Raw genomic sequence first — 16,929 nt, 5'->3', positions numbered from 1 at the left:
TGAGGCGTGGTCATGATGTCAGCGCCCTTCAATCTGAATAAGTGGGCGTGGCCTTGACGTCAGCTCGTTTGGTTGCTATGCGCGGCGTGTGCTGGGGGGGAGGGGCTGAGCGTAGCGAGGCCTGTTTCCGGTTCCGGTCGAGGTTGGGGCAATCCGAGGCTGTGACGGGTGTGAGGGCCGGCTGGCGCCCTGAGGGACGAATCCTGAGGAGGGAGGAGTGGAGGGAGGAGGAGGTGAGTGAATGAGGGAGTGAGGGGAGGGAGGGAGTCAAACCTGGTCCCCTCCCCCCTCCTCAGGGGGGGTCTGAGGCCCCTCAGGGTCACCAGGCAATTAATGGCTTGCAAACCATTTAAATCAGGGTATTAATGGCTTGCAAACCATTTAAATCAGGGTATTAATGGATTGCAAACCATTTAAATCAGGGCATTAATGGATTGCAAACCATTTAAATCAGGGCATTAATGGATTGCAAACCATTTAAATCAGGGTATTAATGGATTGCAAACCATTTAAATCAGGGCATTAATGGCTTGCAAACCATTTAAATCAGGGCATTAATGGATTGCAAACCATTTAAATCAGGGCATTAATGGATTGCAAACCATTTAAATCAGGGCATTAATGGATTGCAAACCATTTAAATCAGGGCATTAATGGATTGCAAACCATTTAAATCAGGGCATTAATGGATTGCAAACCATTTAAATCAGGGTATTAATGGATTGCAAACCATTTAAATCAGGGCATTAATGGATTGCAAACCATTTAAATCAGGGCATTAATGGATTGCAAACCATTTAAATCAGGGCATTAATGGATTGCAAACCATTTAATTCAGGGTATTAATGGATTGCAAACCATTTAAATCAGGGCATTAATGGATTGCAAACCATTTAAATCAGGGCATTAATGGATTGCAAACCATTTAAATCAGGGCATTAATGGATTGCAAACCATTTAAATCAGGGCATTAATGGATTGCAAACCATTTAAATCAGGGTATTAATGGATTGCAAACCATTTAAATCAGGCATTAATGGATTGCAAACCATTTAAATCAGGGCATTAATGGATTGCAAACCATTTAAATCAGGGCATTAATGGATTGCAAACCATTTAAATCAGGGCATTAATGGATTGCAAACCATTTAAATCAGGGTATTAATGGATTGCAAACCATTTAAATCAGGGCATTAATGGATTGCAAACCATTTAAATCAGGGCATTAATGGATTGCAAACCATTTAAATCAGGGCATTAATGGATTGCAAACCATTTAAATCAGGGCATTAATGGATTGCAAACCATTTAAATCAGGGCATTAATGGATTGCAAACCATTTAAATCAGGGCATTAATGGATTGCAAACCATTTAAATCAGGGCATTAATGGACTGCAAACCATTTAAATCAGGGTATTAATGGATTGCAAACCATTTAAATCAGGGCATTAATAGATTGCAAACCATTTAAATCAGGGCATTAATGGATTGCAAACCATTTAAATCAGGGCATTAATGGATTGCAAACCATTTAAATCAGGGCATTAATGGCTTGCAAACCATTTAAATCAGGGCATTAATGGACTGCAAACCATTTAAATCAGGGCATTAATGGATTGCAAACCATTTAAATCAGGGTATTAATGGATTGCAAACCATTTAAATCAGGGTATTAATGGACTGCAAACCATTTAAATCAGGGCATTAATGGATTACAAACCATTTAAATCAGGGCATTAATGGATTGCAAACCTTTTAAATCAGGGCATTAATGGATTGCAAACCATTTAAATCAGGGCATTAATGGATTGCAAACCATTTAAATCAGGGCATTAATGGATTGCAAACCATTTAAATCAGGGCATTAATGGATTGCAAACCATTTAAATCAGGGCATTAATGGATTGCAAACCATTTAAATCAGGGCATTAATGGATTGCAAACCATTTAAATCAGGGCATTAATGGATTGCAAACCATTTAAATCAGGGCATTAATGGACTGCAAACCATTTAAATCAGGGTATTAATGGATTGCAAACCATTTAAATCAGGGCATTAATGGATTGCAAACCATTTAAATCAGGGCATTAATGGATTGCAAACCATTTAAATCAGGGCATTAATGGATTGCAAACCATTTAAATCAGGGCATTAATGGATTGCAAACCATTTAAATCAGGGCATTAATGGATTGCAAACCATTTAAATCAGGGTATTAATGGATTGCAAACCATTTAAATCAGGGCATTAATGGATTGCAAACCATTTAAATCAGGGCATTAATGGATTGCAAACCATTTAAATCAGGGTATTAATGGATTGCAAACCATTTAAATCAGGGCATTAATGGATTGCAAACCATTTAAATCAGGGCATTAATGGATTGCAAACCATTTAAATCAGGGCATTAATGGATTGCAAACCATTTAAATCAGGGCATTAATGGCTTGCAAACCATTTAAATCAGGGCATTAATGGATTGCAAACCATTTAAATCAGGGCATTAATGGATTGCAAACCATTTAAATCAGGGCATTAATGGATTGCAAACCATTTAAATCAGGGCATTAATGGATTGCAAACCATTTAAATCAGGGCATTAATGGATTGCAAACCATTTAAATCAGGGCATTAATGGATTGCAAACCATTTAAATCAGGGTATTAATGGATTGCAAACCATTTAAATCAGGGCATTAATGGATTGCAAACCATTTAAATCAGGGCATTAATGGATTGCAAACCATTTAAATCAGGGCATTAATGGATTGCAAACCATTTAAATCAGGGTATTAATGGATTGCAAACCATTTAAATCAGGGCATTAATGGATTGCAAACCATTTAAATCAGGGCATTAATGGATTGCAAACCATTTAAATCAGGGCATTAATGGATTGCAAACCATTTAAATCAGGGCATTAATGGCTTGCAAACCATTTAAATCGGCATTAATGGATTGCAAACCATTTAAATCAGGGCATTAATGGATTGCAAACCATTTAAATCAGGGCATTAATGGATTGCAAACCATTTAAATCAGGGCATTAATGGATTGCAAACCATTTAAATCAGGGCATTAATGGATTGCAAACCATTTAAATCAGGGCATTAATGGATTGCAAACCATTTAAATCAGGGCATTAATGGATTGCAAACCATTTAAATCAGGGCATTAATGGATTGCAAACCATTTAAATCAGGGCATTAATGGATTGCAAACCATTTAAATCAGGGCATTAATGGACTGCAAACCATTTAAATCAGGCATTAATGGATTGCAAACCATTTAAATCAGGGTATTAATGGATTGCAAACCATTTAAATCAGGGCGTTAATGGATTGCAAACCATTTAAATCAGGGCATTAATGGATTGCAAACCATTTAAATCAGGGCATTAATGGATTGCAAACCATTTAAATCAGGGCATTAATGGATTGCAAACCATTTAAATCAGGGCATTAATGGACTGCAAACCATTTAAATCAGGGTATTAATGGACTGCAAACCATTTAAATCAGGGCATTAATGGATTGCAAACCATTTAAATCAGGGTATTAATGGATTGCAAACCATTTAAATCAGGGCGTTAATGGATTGCAAACCATTTAAATCAGGGCATTAATGGATTGCAAACCATTTAAATCAGGGCGTTAATGGATTGCAAACCATTTAAATCAGGGCGTTAATGGATTGCAAACCATTTAAATCAGGGTATTAATGGATTGCAAACCATTTAAATCAGGGCATTAATGGATTGCAAACATTTAAATCAGGGTATTAATGGATTGCAAACCATTTAAATCAGGGCATTAATGGATTGCAAACCATTTAAATCAGGGCATTAATGGATTGCAAACCATTTAAATCAGGGCATTAATGGATTGCAAACCATTTAAATCAGGGCGTTAATGGATTGCAAACCATTTAAATCAGGGCATTAATGGATTGCAAACCATTTAAATCAGGGCATTAATGGATTGCAAACCATTTAAATCAGGGCATTAATGGCTCGCAAGGTAATTTAAATCAGGGCATTAATGGCTCGCAAGGTAATTTATATCAGGGCATTAATGGATTGCAAACCATTTAAATCAGGGCATTAATGGCTCGCAAGGTAATTTAAATCAGGGCATTAATGGCTCGCAAGGTAATTTATATCAGGGCATTAATGGATTGCAAACCATTTAAATCAGGGCATTAATGGATTGCAAACCATTTAAATCAGGGTATTAATGGATTGCAAACCATTTAAATCAGGGCGTTAATGGATTGCAAACCATTTAAATCAGGGCATTAATGGATTGCAAACCATTTAAATCAGGGCGTTAATGGATTGCAAACCATTTAAATCAGGGCGTTAATGGATTGCAAACCATTTAAATCAGGGTATTAATGGATTGCAAACCATTTAAATCAGGGCATTAATGGATTGCAAACCATTTAAATCAGGGTATTAATGGATTGCAAACCATTTAAATCAGGGCATTAATGGATTGCAAACCATTTAAATCAGGGCATTAATGGATTGCAAACCATTTAAATCAGGGCATTAATGGATTGCAAACCATTTAAATCAGGGCGTTAATGGATTGCAAACCATTTAAATCAGGGCATTAATGGATTGCAAACCATTTAAATCAGGGCATTAATGGATTGCAAACCATTTAAATCAGGGCATTAATGGCTCGCAAGGTAATTTAAATCAGGGCATTAATGGCTCGCAAGGTAATTTATATCAGGGCATTAATGGATTGCAAACCATTTAAATCAGGGCATTAATGGCTCGCAAGGTAATTTAAATCAGGGCATTAATGGCTCGCAAGGTAATTTATATCAGGGCATTAATGGATTGCAAACCATTTAAATCAGGGCATTAATGGCTCGCAAGGTAATTTATATCAGGGCATTAATGGCTCGCAAACCATTTAAATCTGGGCATTAATGGCTCGCAAGGTAATTTAAATCAGGGCATTAATGGCTCGCAAGGCAGTTTAACCCACCTTGCCTCCATATCCCTCGATACCCTCACCCAACAAAAATCTATCGACCTGAGGCTTCATTTGAGCCCCAGCGTCCCAAGCCTTTTTGGGGGGGAGATCCAGATTTTCCCTCCCCTTTGTGTTAAGGAATGCTTCCTGAACCCCGAATTTGAGGCTCTACCCCTTATTCTGGACTCCCTGCCGCTAGAGGAAATAGTTTCTCTCTCTCTCTCTCTCCCTCCCCTCTCCACCCCTTTAAACCCCTCGATTAGATCACCCCTTAATCTTCTGGACTCGAGCCTAGTCCGTGCAACCTGCCCTCTTGTACCCTTTCATTTGGAGAGGCAGGGACTGATTCGGAACAGTCAGCATGGTTTTGTGAGAGGAAAATCATGTCTCATGGATTTGATTGAGTTTTTTGAAGGGGTAACCAAGAAGATAGATGAGGGCTGTGCAGTAGACGTGGTCTACATGGACTTCAGCAAAGCCTTTGACAAGGTACCGCATGGTAGGTTGTTACATAAGGTTAAATCTCACGGGATCCAAGGTGAGGTAGCCAATTGGATACCAAATTGGCTTGACGGCAGAGACAGAGGGTGGTTGTAGAGGGTTGTTTTTCAAACTGGAGGCCTGTGTCCAGCGGTGTGCCTCAGGGATCGGTGCTGGGTCCGCTGTTATTTGTTATTTATATTAATGATTTGGATGAGAATTTAGGAGGCATGGTTAGTAAGTTTGCAGATGACACCAAGATTGGTGGCATTGCGGACAGTGAAGAAGGTTATCTAGGATTGCAACGGGATCTTGATAAATTGGGCCAGTGGGCCGATGAATGGCAGATGGAGTTTAATTTAGATAAATGTGAGGTGATGCATTTTGGGAGATCGAATCGGGCCAGGACCTACTCCGTTAATGGTAGGGCGTTGGGGAGAGTTATAGAACAAAGAGATCTCGGAGTACAGATTCATAGCTCCTTGAAAGTGGAGTCACAGGTGGATAGGGTGGTGAAGAAGGCATTCGGCATGCTTGGTTTCATTGGTCAGAACATTGAATACAGGAGTTGGGATGTCTTGTTGAAGTTGTACAAGACATTAGTAAGGCCACACTTGGAATACTGTGTACAGTTCTGGTCACCCTATTATAGAAAGGATATTATTAAACTAGAAAGAGTGCAGAAAAGATTTACTAGGATGCTACCGGGACTTGATGGTTTGACTTATAGGGAGAGGTTGGATAGACTGGGACTTTTTTCCCTGGAGAGTAGGAGGTTTAGGGTGATCTTATAGAAGTCTATAAAATAATGAGGGGCATAGATAAGGTAGATAGTCAAAATCTTTTCCCAAAGGTAGGGGAGTCTATAACGAGGGGGCACAGATTTAAGGTGAGAGGGGAGAGATACAAAAGGGTCCAGAGGGGCAATTTTTTCACTCAAAGGGTGGTGAGTGTCTGGAACGAGCTGCCAGAGGCAGTAGTAGAGGCGGGTACAATTTTGTCTTTTAAAAAGCATTTGGACAGTTACATGGGTAAGATGGGTATAGAGGGATATGGGCCAAGTGCAGGCAATTGGGACTAGCTTAGTGGTATAAACTGGGCGACATGGACATGTTGGGCCGAAGGGCCTGTTTCCATGTTGTAAACTTCTATGATCTATGATCAGCCCCGTTATCATTCTGGTGAATCTGCAATGCATCCCCTTTCAAGGCCAATCTATCCTTCCTGAGATGCGGAGGCCAGCACTGAGTGTGGTATCTCCAGACGGGGTCTAACCAGGGCTCTGTGCAACTGAAGCAACACCTTGCAAAGCTGGGGTGGAGTGTGAGCCGTGAGGAGGATGCAAAGAGGCTCCAGTGCGATTTAGACAAGTTGGGTGAGTGGGCAAGAACATGGCAGATGCAGTACAACGTGGATACATGTGAGGTTATCCACTTTGGTCGTAAAAACAGGAAAGGCAGATTATTATCTGAATGGTGATAGATTGGGAAAAGGGGAGGTGCAACGAGACCTGGGCGTCCTTGTACACCAGTCGCTGGAAGCGAGCATTCAGGTGCAGCAAGCAGTTAGGAAGGCGAATGGTATGTGGGCCTTCATTGCAAGAGGATTTGAGTACAGGAACAGGGATGTCTTACTGCAGGGACTTGGTGAGACCACACCTGGAGTGTTGTGGGCAGTTTTGGTCTCCTTATCTGAGGAAGGATGTCCTTGCCATGGAGGGAGTGCAACGAAGGTTCACCAGACTGATTCCTGGGATGGCAGGACTGACGTATGAGGAGAGATTGGGTCGACTCGGCCTGTATTCACTCGAGTTTAGAAGAATGAGAGGGGATCTCATCGAAACATATAAAATTCTAACAGGACTAGACAGACTAGATGCAGGGAGGATGTTCCCGATGGCTGGGGAGTCCAGAACCAGGGGGTCACGGACTCAGGATACGGGCGAGGACATTTAGGACCGAGATGAGGAGAAATGTCTTCACTCGGAGGGTGGTGAACCTGTGGAATTCTCTACCACAGAAGGCAGTGGAGGCCAAGTCATTAGATGTATTCAAGAAGGAGGTGGATATATTTCTTAATGCTAAAGGGGTCAAGGAATGGGGGGAGAAAGCGGGAACAGGGGACTGAGATAGACGAGCGGCCATGATCATTTTGAATGGCGGAGCAGCCCCCGATGGGCCGAATGGCCGACTCCAGCTCCCATTTTCTGTGTTAATCATCTGATGGCCTATCTCTTCAATTATTCCTCCATTCCCTTTCCCCAAGCTCAGGGCCTGCTGACAATCTGTTGGACCCAGACGATTGGCCGTTGGCCTGAACTGTTAACCCGACCGTACTCTCCGCGGATGCTGCCTGACCTGTGACCTGATAGCCACCCCTTCCGAGCTTCGCCTCCCCTGGCTTGGGTGCCATTTGCTGCCTTTCTTCTGCTCCCGCTAAGCGCCTTGTGGCGTATTCCGAACCGAGCCAAACTCACACCGAGTCCCGTTCCGCCCATTGCCCCCCCTCCCTGTAACCTCCTCCAGCCCCTACAATTCTCATCCTCCTGTTCAAATCCCTCCATGGCCCTCGCCCCTCCCTCCCTATCTCTGTAACCTCCTCCAACCCCCTACAATTCTCATCCTCCTCTTCATATCCCTCCATGGCCCTCGCCCCCCTCCCTGTAACCTCCTCCAACCCCCTACAATTCTCATCCTCCTCTTCAAATCCCTCCATGGCCCTCGTCCCCTCCCTCCCTATCTCTGTAACCTCCTCCAGCCCCTACAATTCTCATCCTCCTGTTCAAATCCCTCCATGGCCCTCGCCCCCCCTCCCTATCTCTGTAACCTCCTCCAGCCCCTACAATTCTCATCCTCCTGTTCAAATCCCTCCATGGCCCTCGCCCCCCCTCCCTATCTCTGTAACCTCCTCCAGCCCCTACAATTCTCATCCTCCTGTTCAAATCCCTCCATGGCCCTCGCCCCCCTCCCTATCTCTGTAACCTCCTCCAGCCCCCTACAATTCTCATCCTCCTGTTCAAATCCCTCCATGGCCCTCGCCCCCTCCCTCCCTATCTCTGTAACCTCCTCCAGCCCCCTACAATTCTCATCCTCCTGTTCAAATCCCTCCATGGCCCTCGCCCCCTCCCTCCCTATCTCTGTAACCTCCTCCAGCCCCCTACAATTCTCATCCTCCTGTTCAAATCCCTCCATGGCCCTCGCCCCCCCTCCCTATCTCTGTAACCTCCTCCAGCCCCTACAATTCTCATCCTCCTGTTCAAATCCCTCCATGGCCCTCGCCCCCTCCCTCCCTATCTCTGTAACCTCCTCCAGCCCCTACAATTCTCATCCTCCTGTTCAAATCCCTCCATGGCCCTCGCCCCCTCCCTCCCTATCTCTGTAACCTCCTCCAGCCCCTACAATTCTCATCCTCCTGTTCAAATCCCTCCATGGCCCTCGCCCCCCTCCCTATCTCTGTAACCTCCTCCAGCCCCCTACAATTCTCATCCTCCTGTTCAAATCCCTCCATGACCCTCGCCCTCCCCCTCCCTATCTCTGTAACCTCCTCCAGCCCCCTACAATTCTCATCCTCCTGTTCAAATCCCTCCATGGCCCTCGCCCCCCTCCCTATCTCTGTAACCTCCTCCAGCCCCCTACAATTCTCATCCTCCTGTTCAAATCCCTCCATGGCCCTCGCCCCCCCCTCCCTATCTCTGTAACCTCCTCCAGCCCCCTACAATTCTCATCCTCCTCTTCAAATCCCTCCATGGCCCTCGCCCCCCCCTCCCTATCTCTGTAACCTCCTCCAACCCCTACAATTCTCATCCTCCTGTTCAAATCCCCCCATGGCCCTCACCCCCCTCCCTATCTCTGTAACCTCCTCCAGCCCCTACAATTCTCATCCTCCGGTTCAAATCCCTCCATGGCCCTCGCCCCCTTCCTCCCTATCTCAGTAACCTCCTCCAGCCCCTTACAACCCTCCGAGATCTCTGCGCTCCTCCGATTCTGGCCTCTGGCGCATCTCCCCGCTTCCCATCGCCCCACCATTGGTGGCCGTGCCTTCAGCTGCCCGGGCCCTAAGCTCTGGAATTCCCTCCGCAAACCTCTCCGCCTCGCTCTCCTCTCCTGTGATCCGGAACGCGCCCCCTGAAAGGGGGGGGTGGGTGAGAGCAGATTCAGTAGGAACTTTCAAGCGGGAATTGGATAAATACTTGAAGTGGGAGGAGGAGATTATCAGGGGGCTAACTGGAGAGCTCTTTCAAAGAGCTAGCACGGGTATGATGGGCCCAATGGCCGCCTCCCTGTGCTGTACGATTCTATGAGAGGGACTTTTTAGCCTGGCGAGCTCCAATATATTGTAATAGATGGGTCTGTTACTTTTTTGGCTTGCAAGCCTTAATTATTGGAACAGGAGAAGGCCATTCAGCCCCTCCAGCCTGCTGCACCATTCAGTCAGGCCTTCCTGGGAAGACGCTTGCAAAGAGATTTTAGGGGTCCTCGACCAAAGATCGCCAAAATGTAGTGGCCAGGTACAAAAGATAAGCAAAAATGGAGTGCCGGCCTCTATAACCTTGGCGTCCAGTTTGACCCCGAGATGAGCGTCCAACCGCATCTCCCCTCCGTCACCAAGTCCGCCTACTTCCACCTCCGTAACATCGCCCGCCTCCGCCCCCCGCCCCTGCCTCAGCTCATCTGCCGCTGAAGCCCTTTATCACCTCCTGGACTCCACGACTCCAACGCTCTCCTGGCCGGCCTCCCACATTCCACCCCTTCAGTAGCCATCCACTCATCTTGAAACTCCTCGCATCGAGTCCCGTTCACCCGTCACCCCCCCTCACTGTGCTCGCTGGGACCTACGTTGGCTCCCAGTCCGGGAACGCCTCGGTTATAAAATTCTCGTCCTCGTGTTCAAATTTCCCCCCTCCTCCCTATCTCCGTAACCTCCTCCAGCCCCCGACAAACCCTCCGAGATCTCTGCGCCCCTCCGGTTCTGGCGCATCTCCCCGATTCCCTTCGCTCTGCCATTGGCGGCCGTGCCTGGGCCACGATCTCTGGAATTCCCTCTCTGAACCTCTCCTTACGATACTCCTTAAGAACATAAGAAATAGGAGCAGGAGGAGGCCAATCGGCCCCTCGAGCCTGCTCCGCCATTCAATAAGATCATGGCTGATCTGATCCTAACCTCAAATCTAAATTCATGTCCAATTTCCTGCCCGCTCCCCGTAACCCCTAATTCCCTTTACTTCTAGGAAACTGTCTATTTCTGTTTTAAATTTATTTAATGATGCAGCTTCCTGGGGCAGCAAATTCCACAGAGCTACCACCCTCTGAGTGAAGAAGTTTCTCCTCATCTCAGTTTTGAAAGAGCAGCCCCTTATTCTAAGATTATGCCCCCTAGTTCTAGTTTCACCCATCCTTGGGAACATCCTTACCGCATCCACCCGATCAAGCCCCTTCACAATCTTATATGTTTCAATAAGATCGCCTCTCATTCTTCTGAACTCCAATGAGTAGAGTCCCAATCTACTCAACCTCTCCTCATATGTCCGCCCCCTCATCCCCGGGATTAACCGAGTGAACCTTCTTTGTACTGCCTCGAGAGCAAGTATGTCTCTTCTTAAGTATGGAGACCAAAACTGTATGCAGTATTCCAGGTGCGGTCTCACCAATACCTTATATAACTGCAGCAATACCTCCCTGTTTTTATATTCTATCCCCCTAGCAATAAAAGCCAACACTCCGTTGGCCTTCTTGATCACCTGCTACACCTGCATACTAACTTTTTGATCTTCTTGCACTGGGACCCCCAGATCCCTTTGTACTGCAGTACTTTCCAGTCTCTCGCCTTTAAGATAATAACTAGCTCTCTGATTTTTCCTGCCAAAGTGCATAACCTCACATTTTCCAATATTGTATTGCATCTGCCAAATCTCCGGCCACTCACCCAGCCTGTCTATATCCCCCTGTAGGTTTTTTATGTCCTCCTCACTCTCTACTTTCCCTCCCACCTTTGTATCATCCGCAAACTTTGATACGTTACACCCGGTCCCCTCCTCCAAATCGTTAATATAGATCGTAAAGAGGATACTGGTTAGGCCCCAGCGGGAGGATCTGTCCAGTTCTGGGCACCGCGGAAAGGAGTTCTCTGAGGGACCGCCGTGACCGTTAAACTACGAGGAGAGTTTACATAGACTAGGCTTGTATTCCCTGGAATATCGACGGTCACCGGGCGATCCGATTGAGGTCTTTAGGAATGGTTGGGGGGGGAGTCCAGGACGAGGGGACTTACAATCAGAGCCAGGCCCTCTGAGAGACAAGTTAAGAAACACTTCTTCATGCAAAGGGTGGTAGAAGTGTGTGGAACTCGGAACGCAGGAGCTGCCAGCTCAATTAATAACTTTAAATCCGAGATCGCGAGTTTTTTTTTCGTCAGACGAGGGGCCGGAGGATACAGGTCAGCCATGATCTCGTTGCATGGTGGAGTAGAGGCTGAACGGGCCTCCTCCTGTTCCTGTGCAACGGGTTCGAGGGGCTGAACGGCCTCCTGTTCCTGTGCAACGGGCTCGAGGGGCTGAACGGCCTCCTGTTCCTGTGTAACGGGTTCGAGGGGCTGAACGGCCTCCTCCTGTTCCTGTGTAACAGGCTCGAGGGGCTGAACGGCCTCCTGTTCCTGTGTAACGGGTTCGAGGGGCTGAACGGCCTCCCCCTGTTCCTATGTAACAGGCTCGAGGGGCTGAACGGCCTCCTGTTCCTGTGCAACGGGTTCGAGGGGCTGAACGGCCTCCTGTTCCTGTGTAACGGGTTCGAGGGGCTGAACGGCCTCCTCTTGTTCCTGTGTAACAGGCTCGAGGGGCTGAACGGCCTCCTGTTCCTGTGTAACGGGTTCGAGGGGCTGAACGGCCTCCTCCTGTTCCTATGTAACAGGCTCGAGGGGCTGAACGGCCTCCTGTTCCTGTGCAACGGGTTCGAGGGGCTGAACGGCCTCCTGTTCCTGTGCAACGGGCTCGAGGGGCTGAACGGCCTCCTGTTCCTGTGTAACGGGTTCGAGGGGCTGAATGGCCTCCTCCTGTTCCTGTGTAACAGGCTCGAGGGGCTGAACGGCCTCCTGTTCCTGTGTAACGGGTTCGAGGGGCTGAACGGCCTCCTGTTCCTGTGTAACGGGTTCGAGGGGCTGAACGGCCTCCTGTTCCTGTGCAACAGGCTCGAGGGGCTGAACGGCCTCCTCCTGTTCCTGTGCAACGGGCTCGAGGGGCTGAACGGCCTCCTCCTGTTCCTGTGTAACAGGCTCGAGGGGCTGAACGGCCTCCTGTTCCTGTGCAACAGGCTCGAGGGGCTGAACGGGCCTCCTCCTGTTCCTGTGTAACAGGCTCGAGGGGCTGAACAGACCTCCTGTTCCTGTGTAACAGGCTCGAGGGGCTGAACGGCCTCCTGTTCCTGTGCAACAGGCTCGAGGGGCTGAACGGCCTCCTCCTGTTCCTGTGTAACAGGCTCGAGGGGCTGAACGGCCTCCTGTTCCTGTGCAACAGGCTCGAGGGGCTGAACGGCCTCCTCCTGTTCCTGTGTAACGGGTTCGAGGGGCTGAACGGGCCTACTCCTGTTCCTGTGTAACAGGCTCGAGGGGCTGAACGGCCTCCTCCTGTTCATGTGCAACAGGCTCGAGGGGCTGAACGGCCTCCTCCTGTTCCTGTGTAACGGGTTCGAGGGGCTGAACGGCCTGTGTTCCCTGAAAGCGTGACAGTCTCGTGACCCACGTTTGCCTTTGTAAAATGCTATGTAAACATTTCCCGCGGGTGTTCTCTCTCTCTCTCTCTCTCTCTCTCTCTGGTCCGAGTCTCTTAAACCCCCCCCCCCCTCTCTTATCTCGCCCGCAGGTGCGTGCGTGCGTGCGTGCGCGCGTCCTGGGGGGGGGTTGTGGGGGGGGCGCGAGCCCCTTGCGATGGAGACCTCGGAGACCTTCGTCCACCAGACCCAGATCATGGCCGCCCTCTCGTCCCTCTTCAACAGCCCGGAGCTCAGCGACGTGCGGCTGACGGTCAACGGGGGGCCGGCCCTGGAGGCCCACCGCTTTGTCCTGGCCCTGGGCAGCGACGTCTTCCGCGCCATGCTCTCGGGTGAGCGCTGGGCGGACGCCCGGCGGGGCACGGTCCAGCTGACGGAGGAGGAAGGGGCCGCGTCGTGCTTCGAGGACTTCCTGCGCTACTTCTACACCGGCAGCATCACCGTCACGGTGGACAACGTCTTCGCCATCCACGGCCTGGCAGAGAAGTACAACGTGGAGCCCCTGCGCCGGGGCTGCGAGCAGTTCCTCCTGGACAACGTGGCGGCGGCCGGCGCCCTGGACCTGGCCCTGGCCTGGCACCGTTACGCCCGCTTTGTGGGCTTCCGCCAGCTGGAGGAGGCCTGTGACACCTTTGTCGCCTGGAACATGGATGCCGTCATGAGCTCGGCTGACTGGCTCAGCCTGGAAGAGGCGCAGCTCGCCTCCCTGCTCCAGCGCTGCGACCTGGTAGTGGAGAGCGAGTTCGCCCTGTGCCAGGCCGTGCTGCGCTGGCTGGCCCCCCGCCCCGAGGCCGGGCCCGCCCTCCTGGCCCACCTCCGCTTCCCCATGATGACCCCCGAGGAGCTGGCGGCCCTGCGCTCCAGCCCCCTGGTCCCCCAGCCCCTCCTGGCCTCCCTGCTGGCCCAGAGCCTGGGCCTGCACCAGGACAGCTGCCTGACCAAGGAGGGGGTGGGCCGGCTGCACGGGGCGGCCTCCCGGCCCCTCCGCATGCGCCTCTACACCGCCAAGACCTGCGGCAGCCCCTGGCAGCTGGATTTCTTCAGTTCCATGACCAAGACAGTCCTGTGCAAGGAGTTCGCTACGACCAACTTCCGGGTGCAGTCCAAGTGGTTCGTCACCTTTCACCCCAAGGGCGAGCGGCTGGTGGTCCAGGAGGAGCGGCCGGTGAGGGGCAGCGTGCGCCTCCCGGCCCCCGTGGGCTCCAAGAGACGCTGCACCTGCCCCGGCCTCTACGAGCGCGTCCTGAAGGATAACAACCGCGCGGCGTTCAACTGCAAGATCATCCGCTGCCACTCGAGCAGCCGGGCCACCCACGAGCACCAGATCGCCGTCCTTTTCTACCGCTACCTGGGCTGCCGCTGGCTGGTGTGCGACCTCAAGACCTTCGCCATTCCCCACTGGCAAGACGTCAAGATCGACGACCTCCTGCCAGCCGCCGAGCGCAGCAAGTACGTCAGCAAGGTCAACGACACCATGTCGCTGCACTTCATCGGGCAGACCAACTGGAAGAAAATCTAGCCCCCTGCCTGGATTCTCTCTCTCTCTCTCTCTCTCGCTGTCTCTGTCTGTCTCTCGCGCTCTCTCTCTCTCGCTGTCTCTGTCTGTCTCTCTCGCTCTCTCTCTCTCTCTCTCTCTCTCTCTCGCTGTCTCTGTCTGTCTCTCGCGCTCTCTCTCTCTCTCGCTGCCTCTCTCGCTCTCTCGCTGCCTCTCTCTCTCTCGCTGCCTCTCTCTCTCTCGCTGCCTCTCTCTCTCTCTCGCTGCGTCTCTCTCTCTCTCGCTGCGTCTCTCTCTCTCTCGCTGCGTCTCTCTCTCTCTCGCTGCGTCTCTCTCTCTCTCGCTGCCTCTCTCTCTCGCTGTCTCTCTCTCGCTGCCTCTCTCTCTCTCGCTGTCTCTCTCTCTCGCTGCGTCTCTCTCTCTCTCGCTGCGTCTCTCTCTCTCTCGCTGCCTCTCTCTCTCGCTGTCTCTCTCTCGCTGCCTCTCTCTCTCTCGCTGTCTCTCTCTCTCGCTGCCTCTCTCTCTCTCTCTCTCTCGCTGTCTCTCTCTCTCGCTGCCTCTCTCTCTCGCTGCCTCTCTCTCTCGCTGCCTCTCTCTCTCGCTGCCCCTCTCTCTCTCGCTGCCTCTCTCTCGCTGCCTCTCTCTCGCTGCCTCTCTCTCTCTCGCTGCCTCTCTCTCGCTCTCTCTCTCTCTCGCTCTCTCTCTCTCGCTCTCTCTCTCTCGCGCTCTCTCTCTCGCTCGCTGTCTCTCTCTCGCTGCCTCTCTCGCTCTCTCGCTGCCTCTCTCTCTCGCTGCCTCTCTCTCTCGCTGCCTCTCTCTCTCTCGCTGCCTCTCTCTCTCTCGCTGTCTCTCTCTCTCTCTCGCTGTCTCTCTCTCTCTCTTGCTGTCTCTCTCTCTCGCTGCCTCTCTCTCTCGCTGCCCCTCTCTCTCTCGCTGCCCCTCTCTCTCTCGCTGCCTCTCTCTCGCTGCCTCTCTCTCTCGCTGTCTCTCTCTCTCGCTGTCTCTCTCTCTCGCTGCCTCTCTCTCTCGCTGCCTCTCTCTCTCGCTGCCTCTCTCTCTCGCTGCCTCTCTCTCTCGCTGCCTCTCTCTCTCGCTGCCTCTCTCTCTCGCTGCCTCTCTCTCTCGCTGCCTCTCTCGCTCGCTCGCTCTCTCGCTCTCTCTCTCTCGCTCTCTCTCTCTCTCTCGCTGTCTCTCTCTCTCGCTGTCTCTCTCTCTCTCTCTCTCGCTCTCTCTCTCTGTCTCTGCCCTGGGAGCGTTTGACGGGACAGTGTCGGAGGTTTTAAGAGACCGAATTCAGTACAGCTCTGACGCGGCCTGACAAGCAGAAGAGACCCCACTGCCGCAATTGGAAGAAGAGCAGGCGGGGGGGGCAGGGGGGGGGAGTCCTCCCCGGGGTCCTGGGGCCCCGACATTTATCCCTCGACCAACGTCACTTTGGAAGAAAAACATTATCCGGCCGTTCATCACGTTGCTGTTTTGTGGGATCTTGCTGTGCGCAGATTGGTTTCCGGGATTCCTGCAGTGACCGACCACCCTTAACGTTGGCTGCAAAACGCCTAGGGACGTACTCGGGCTCACGAAAGACCCCGACGAGATGGGAGCGCGTTCTCGAGAGAAATCCGGGGAGGGGTGGTCGAAGGGGAAGGAGAGCGGCCTCCGTCGGGCCGTTTTTGCCCCCCCCGAGGGGAGCTGCGCCTGGCAGAACGACTTGAAGGGGAGGAGACGACGACGACGGAGGGAAGTTTGCCGCGCGGGAATTGCGGGGTTAATCGCCGCCCGGGACTTTTTTTCTGGTCGAGCTTGGACTGTACATTAAGAATTGGTGTGACTAATACCCGCTGAATGTAATTTCTGATTGATTGATTGATTAAAATGTGACTCTTATCTTTGTTTTTTTGCGGGCGGGGGGCGCGGTTTGCGGAGGGAGAAGGGGTGTGGGGTCAGACGCTGACCTCTCACCTGCAGGGAAGGGGGTCGGGGGGGTCGGGACCAGCCCCGCGGGGATTGAGGGCGAGAACGGCCTCTCTCGGGTGCGAGGTCGGCGTCTGACCCCTCTCGCTCAGGTGGGGTCAGACGCTGACCCCTCGCCCTTCTGGGGGCCGGGGGGGGGGGCCCCCCCACCCGGCCGAGGCGTGCTGCGCTGACGACCGAGCTGTTCGGAAATGAGATATTCGGCCGGGGGGGGGCGTTTGCTGACGAGGCACC

At 50.7% G+C, this 16,929-nt stretch overlaps 1 protein-coding gene across 1 annotated transcript; it reads left to right on the top strand.

The window, feature by feature from the left end:
* Nucleotides 1–147: 147 nt before the first annotated feature.
* LOC137308280 (BTB/POZ domain-containing protein 17-like) lies at nt 148–16,608 on the top strand. The gene is made up of 2 exons (XM_067977101.1): nt 148–233; nt 13,322–16,608. The coding sequence occupies exon 2, from the start codon at nt 13,387–13,389 to the stop codon at nt 14,746–14,748; it is 1,362 nt and encodes a 453-aa protein (XP_067833202.1). The 5' UTR covers nt 148–233; nt 13,322–13,386; the 3' UTR covers nt 14,749–16,608.
* The last annotated feature ends 321 nt before the right edge of the window (nt 16,609–16,929 follow it).

Source organism: Heptranchias perlo, unplaced genomic scaffold, assembly GCF_035084215.1.
Source record: "Heptranchias perlo isolate sHepPer1 unplaced genomic scaffold, sHepPer1.hap1 HAP1_SCAFFOLD_1267, whole genome shotgun sequence".
Lineage (NCBI taxonomy): Eukaryota > Metazoa > Chordata > Chondrichthyes > Hexanchiformes > Hexanchidae > Heptranchias > Heptranchias perlo.
Note: the sequence above shows the minus strand (reverse complement) of the source record. Positions and strands in the feature narration are given on the sequence as shown.

Excerpts from the sequence above, each read along its gene's own strand:
- LOC137308280 (XM_067977101.1), top strand. The coding sequence starts at position 13,387 with ATGGAGACCTCGGAGACCTTCGTCCACCAGACCCAGATCATGGCCGCC.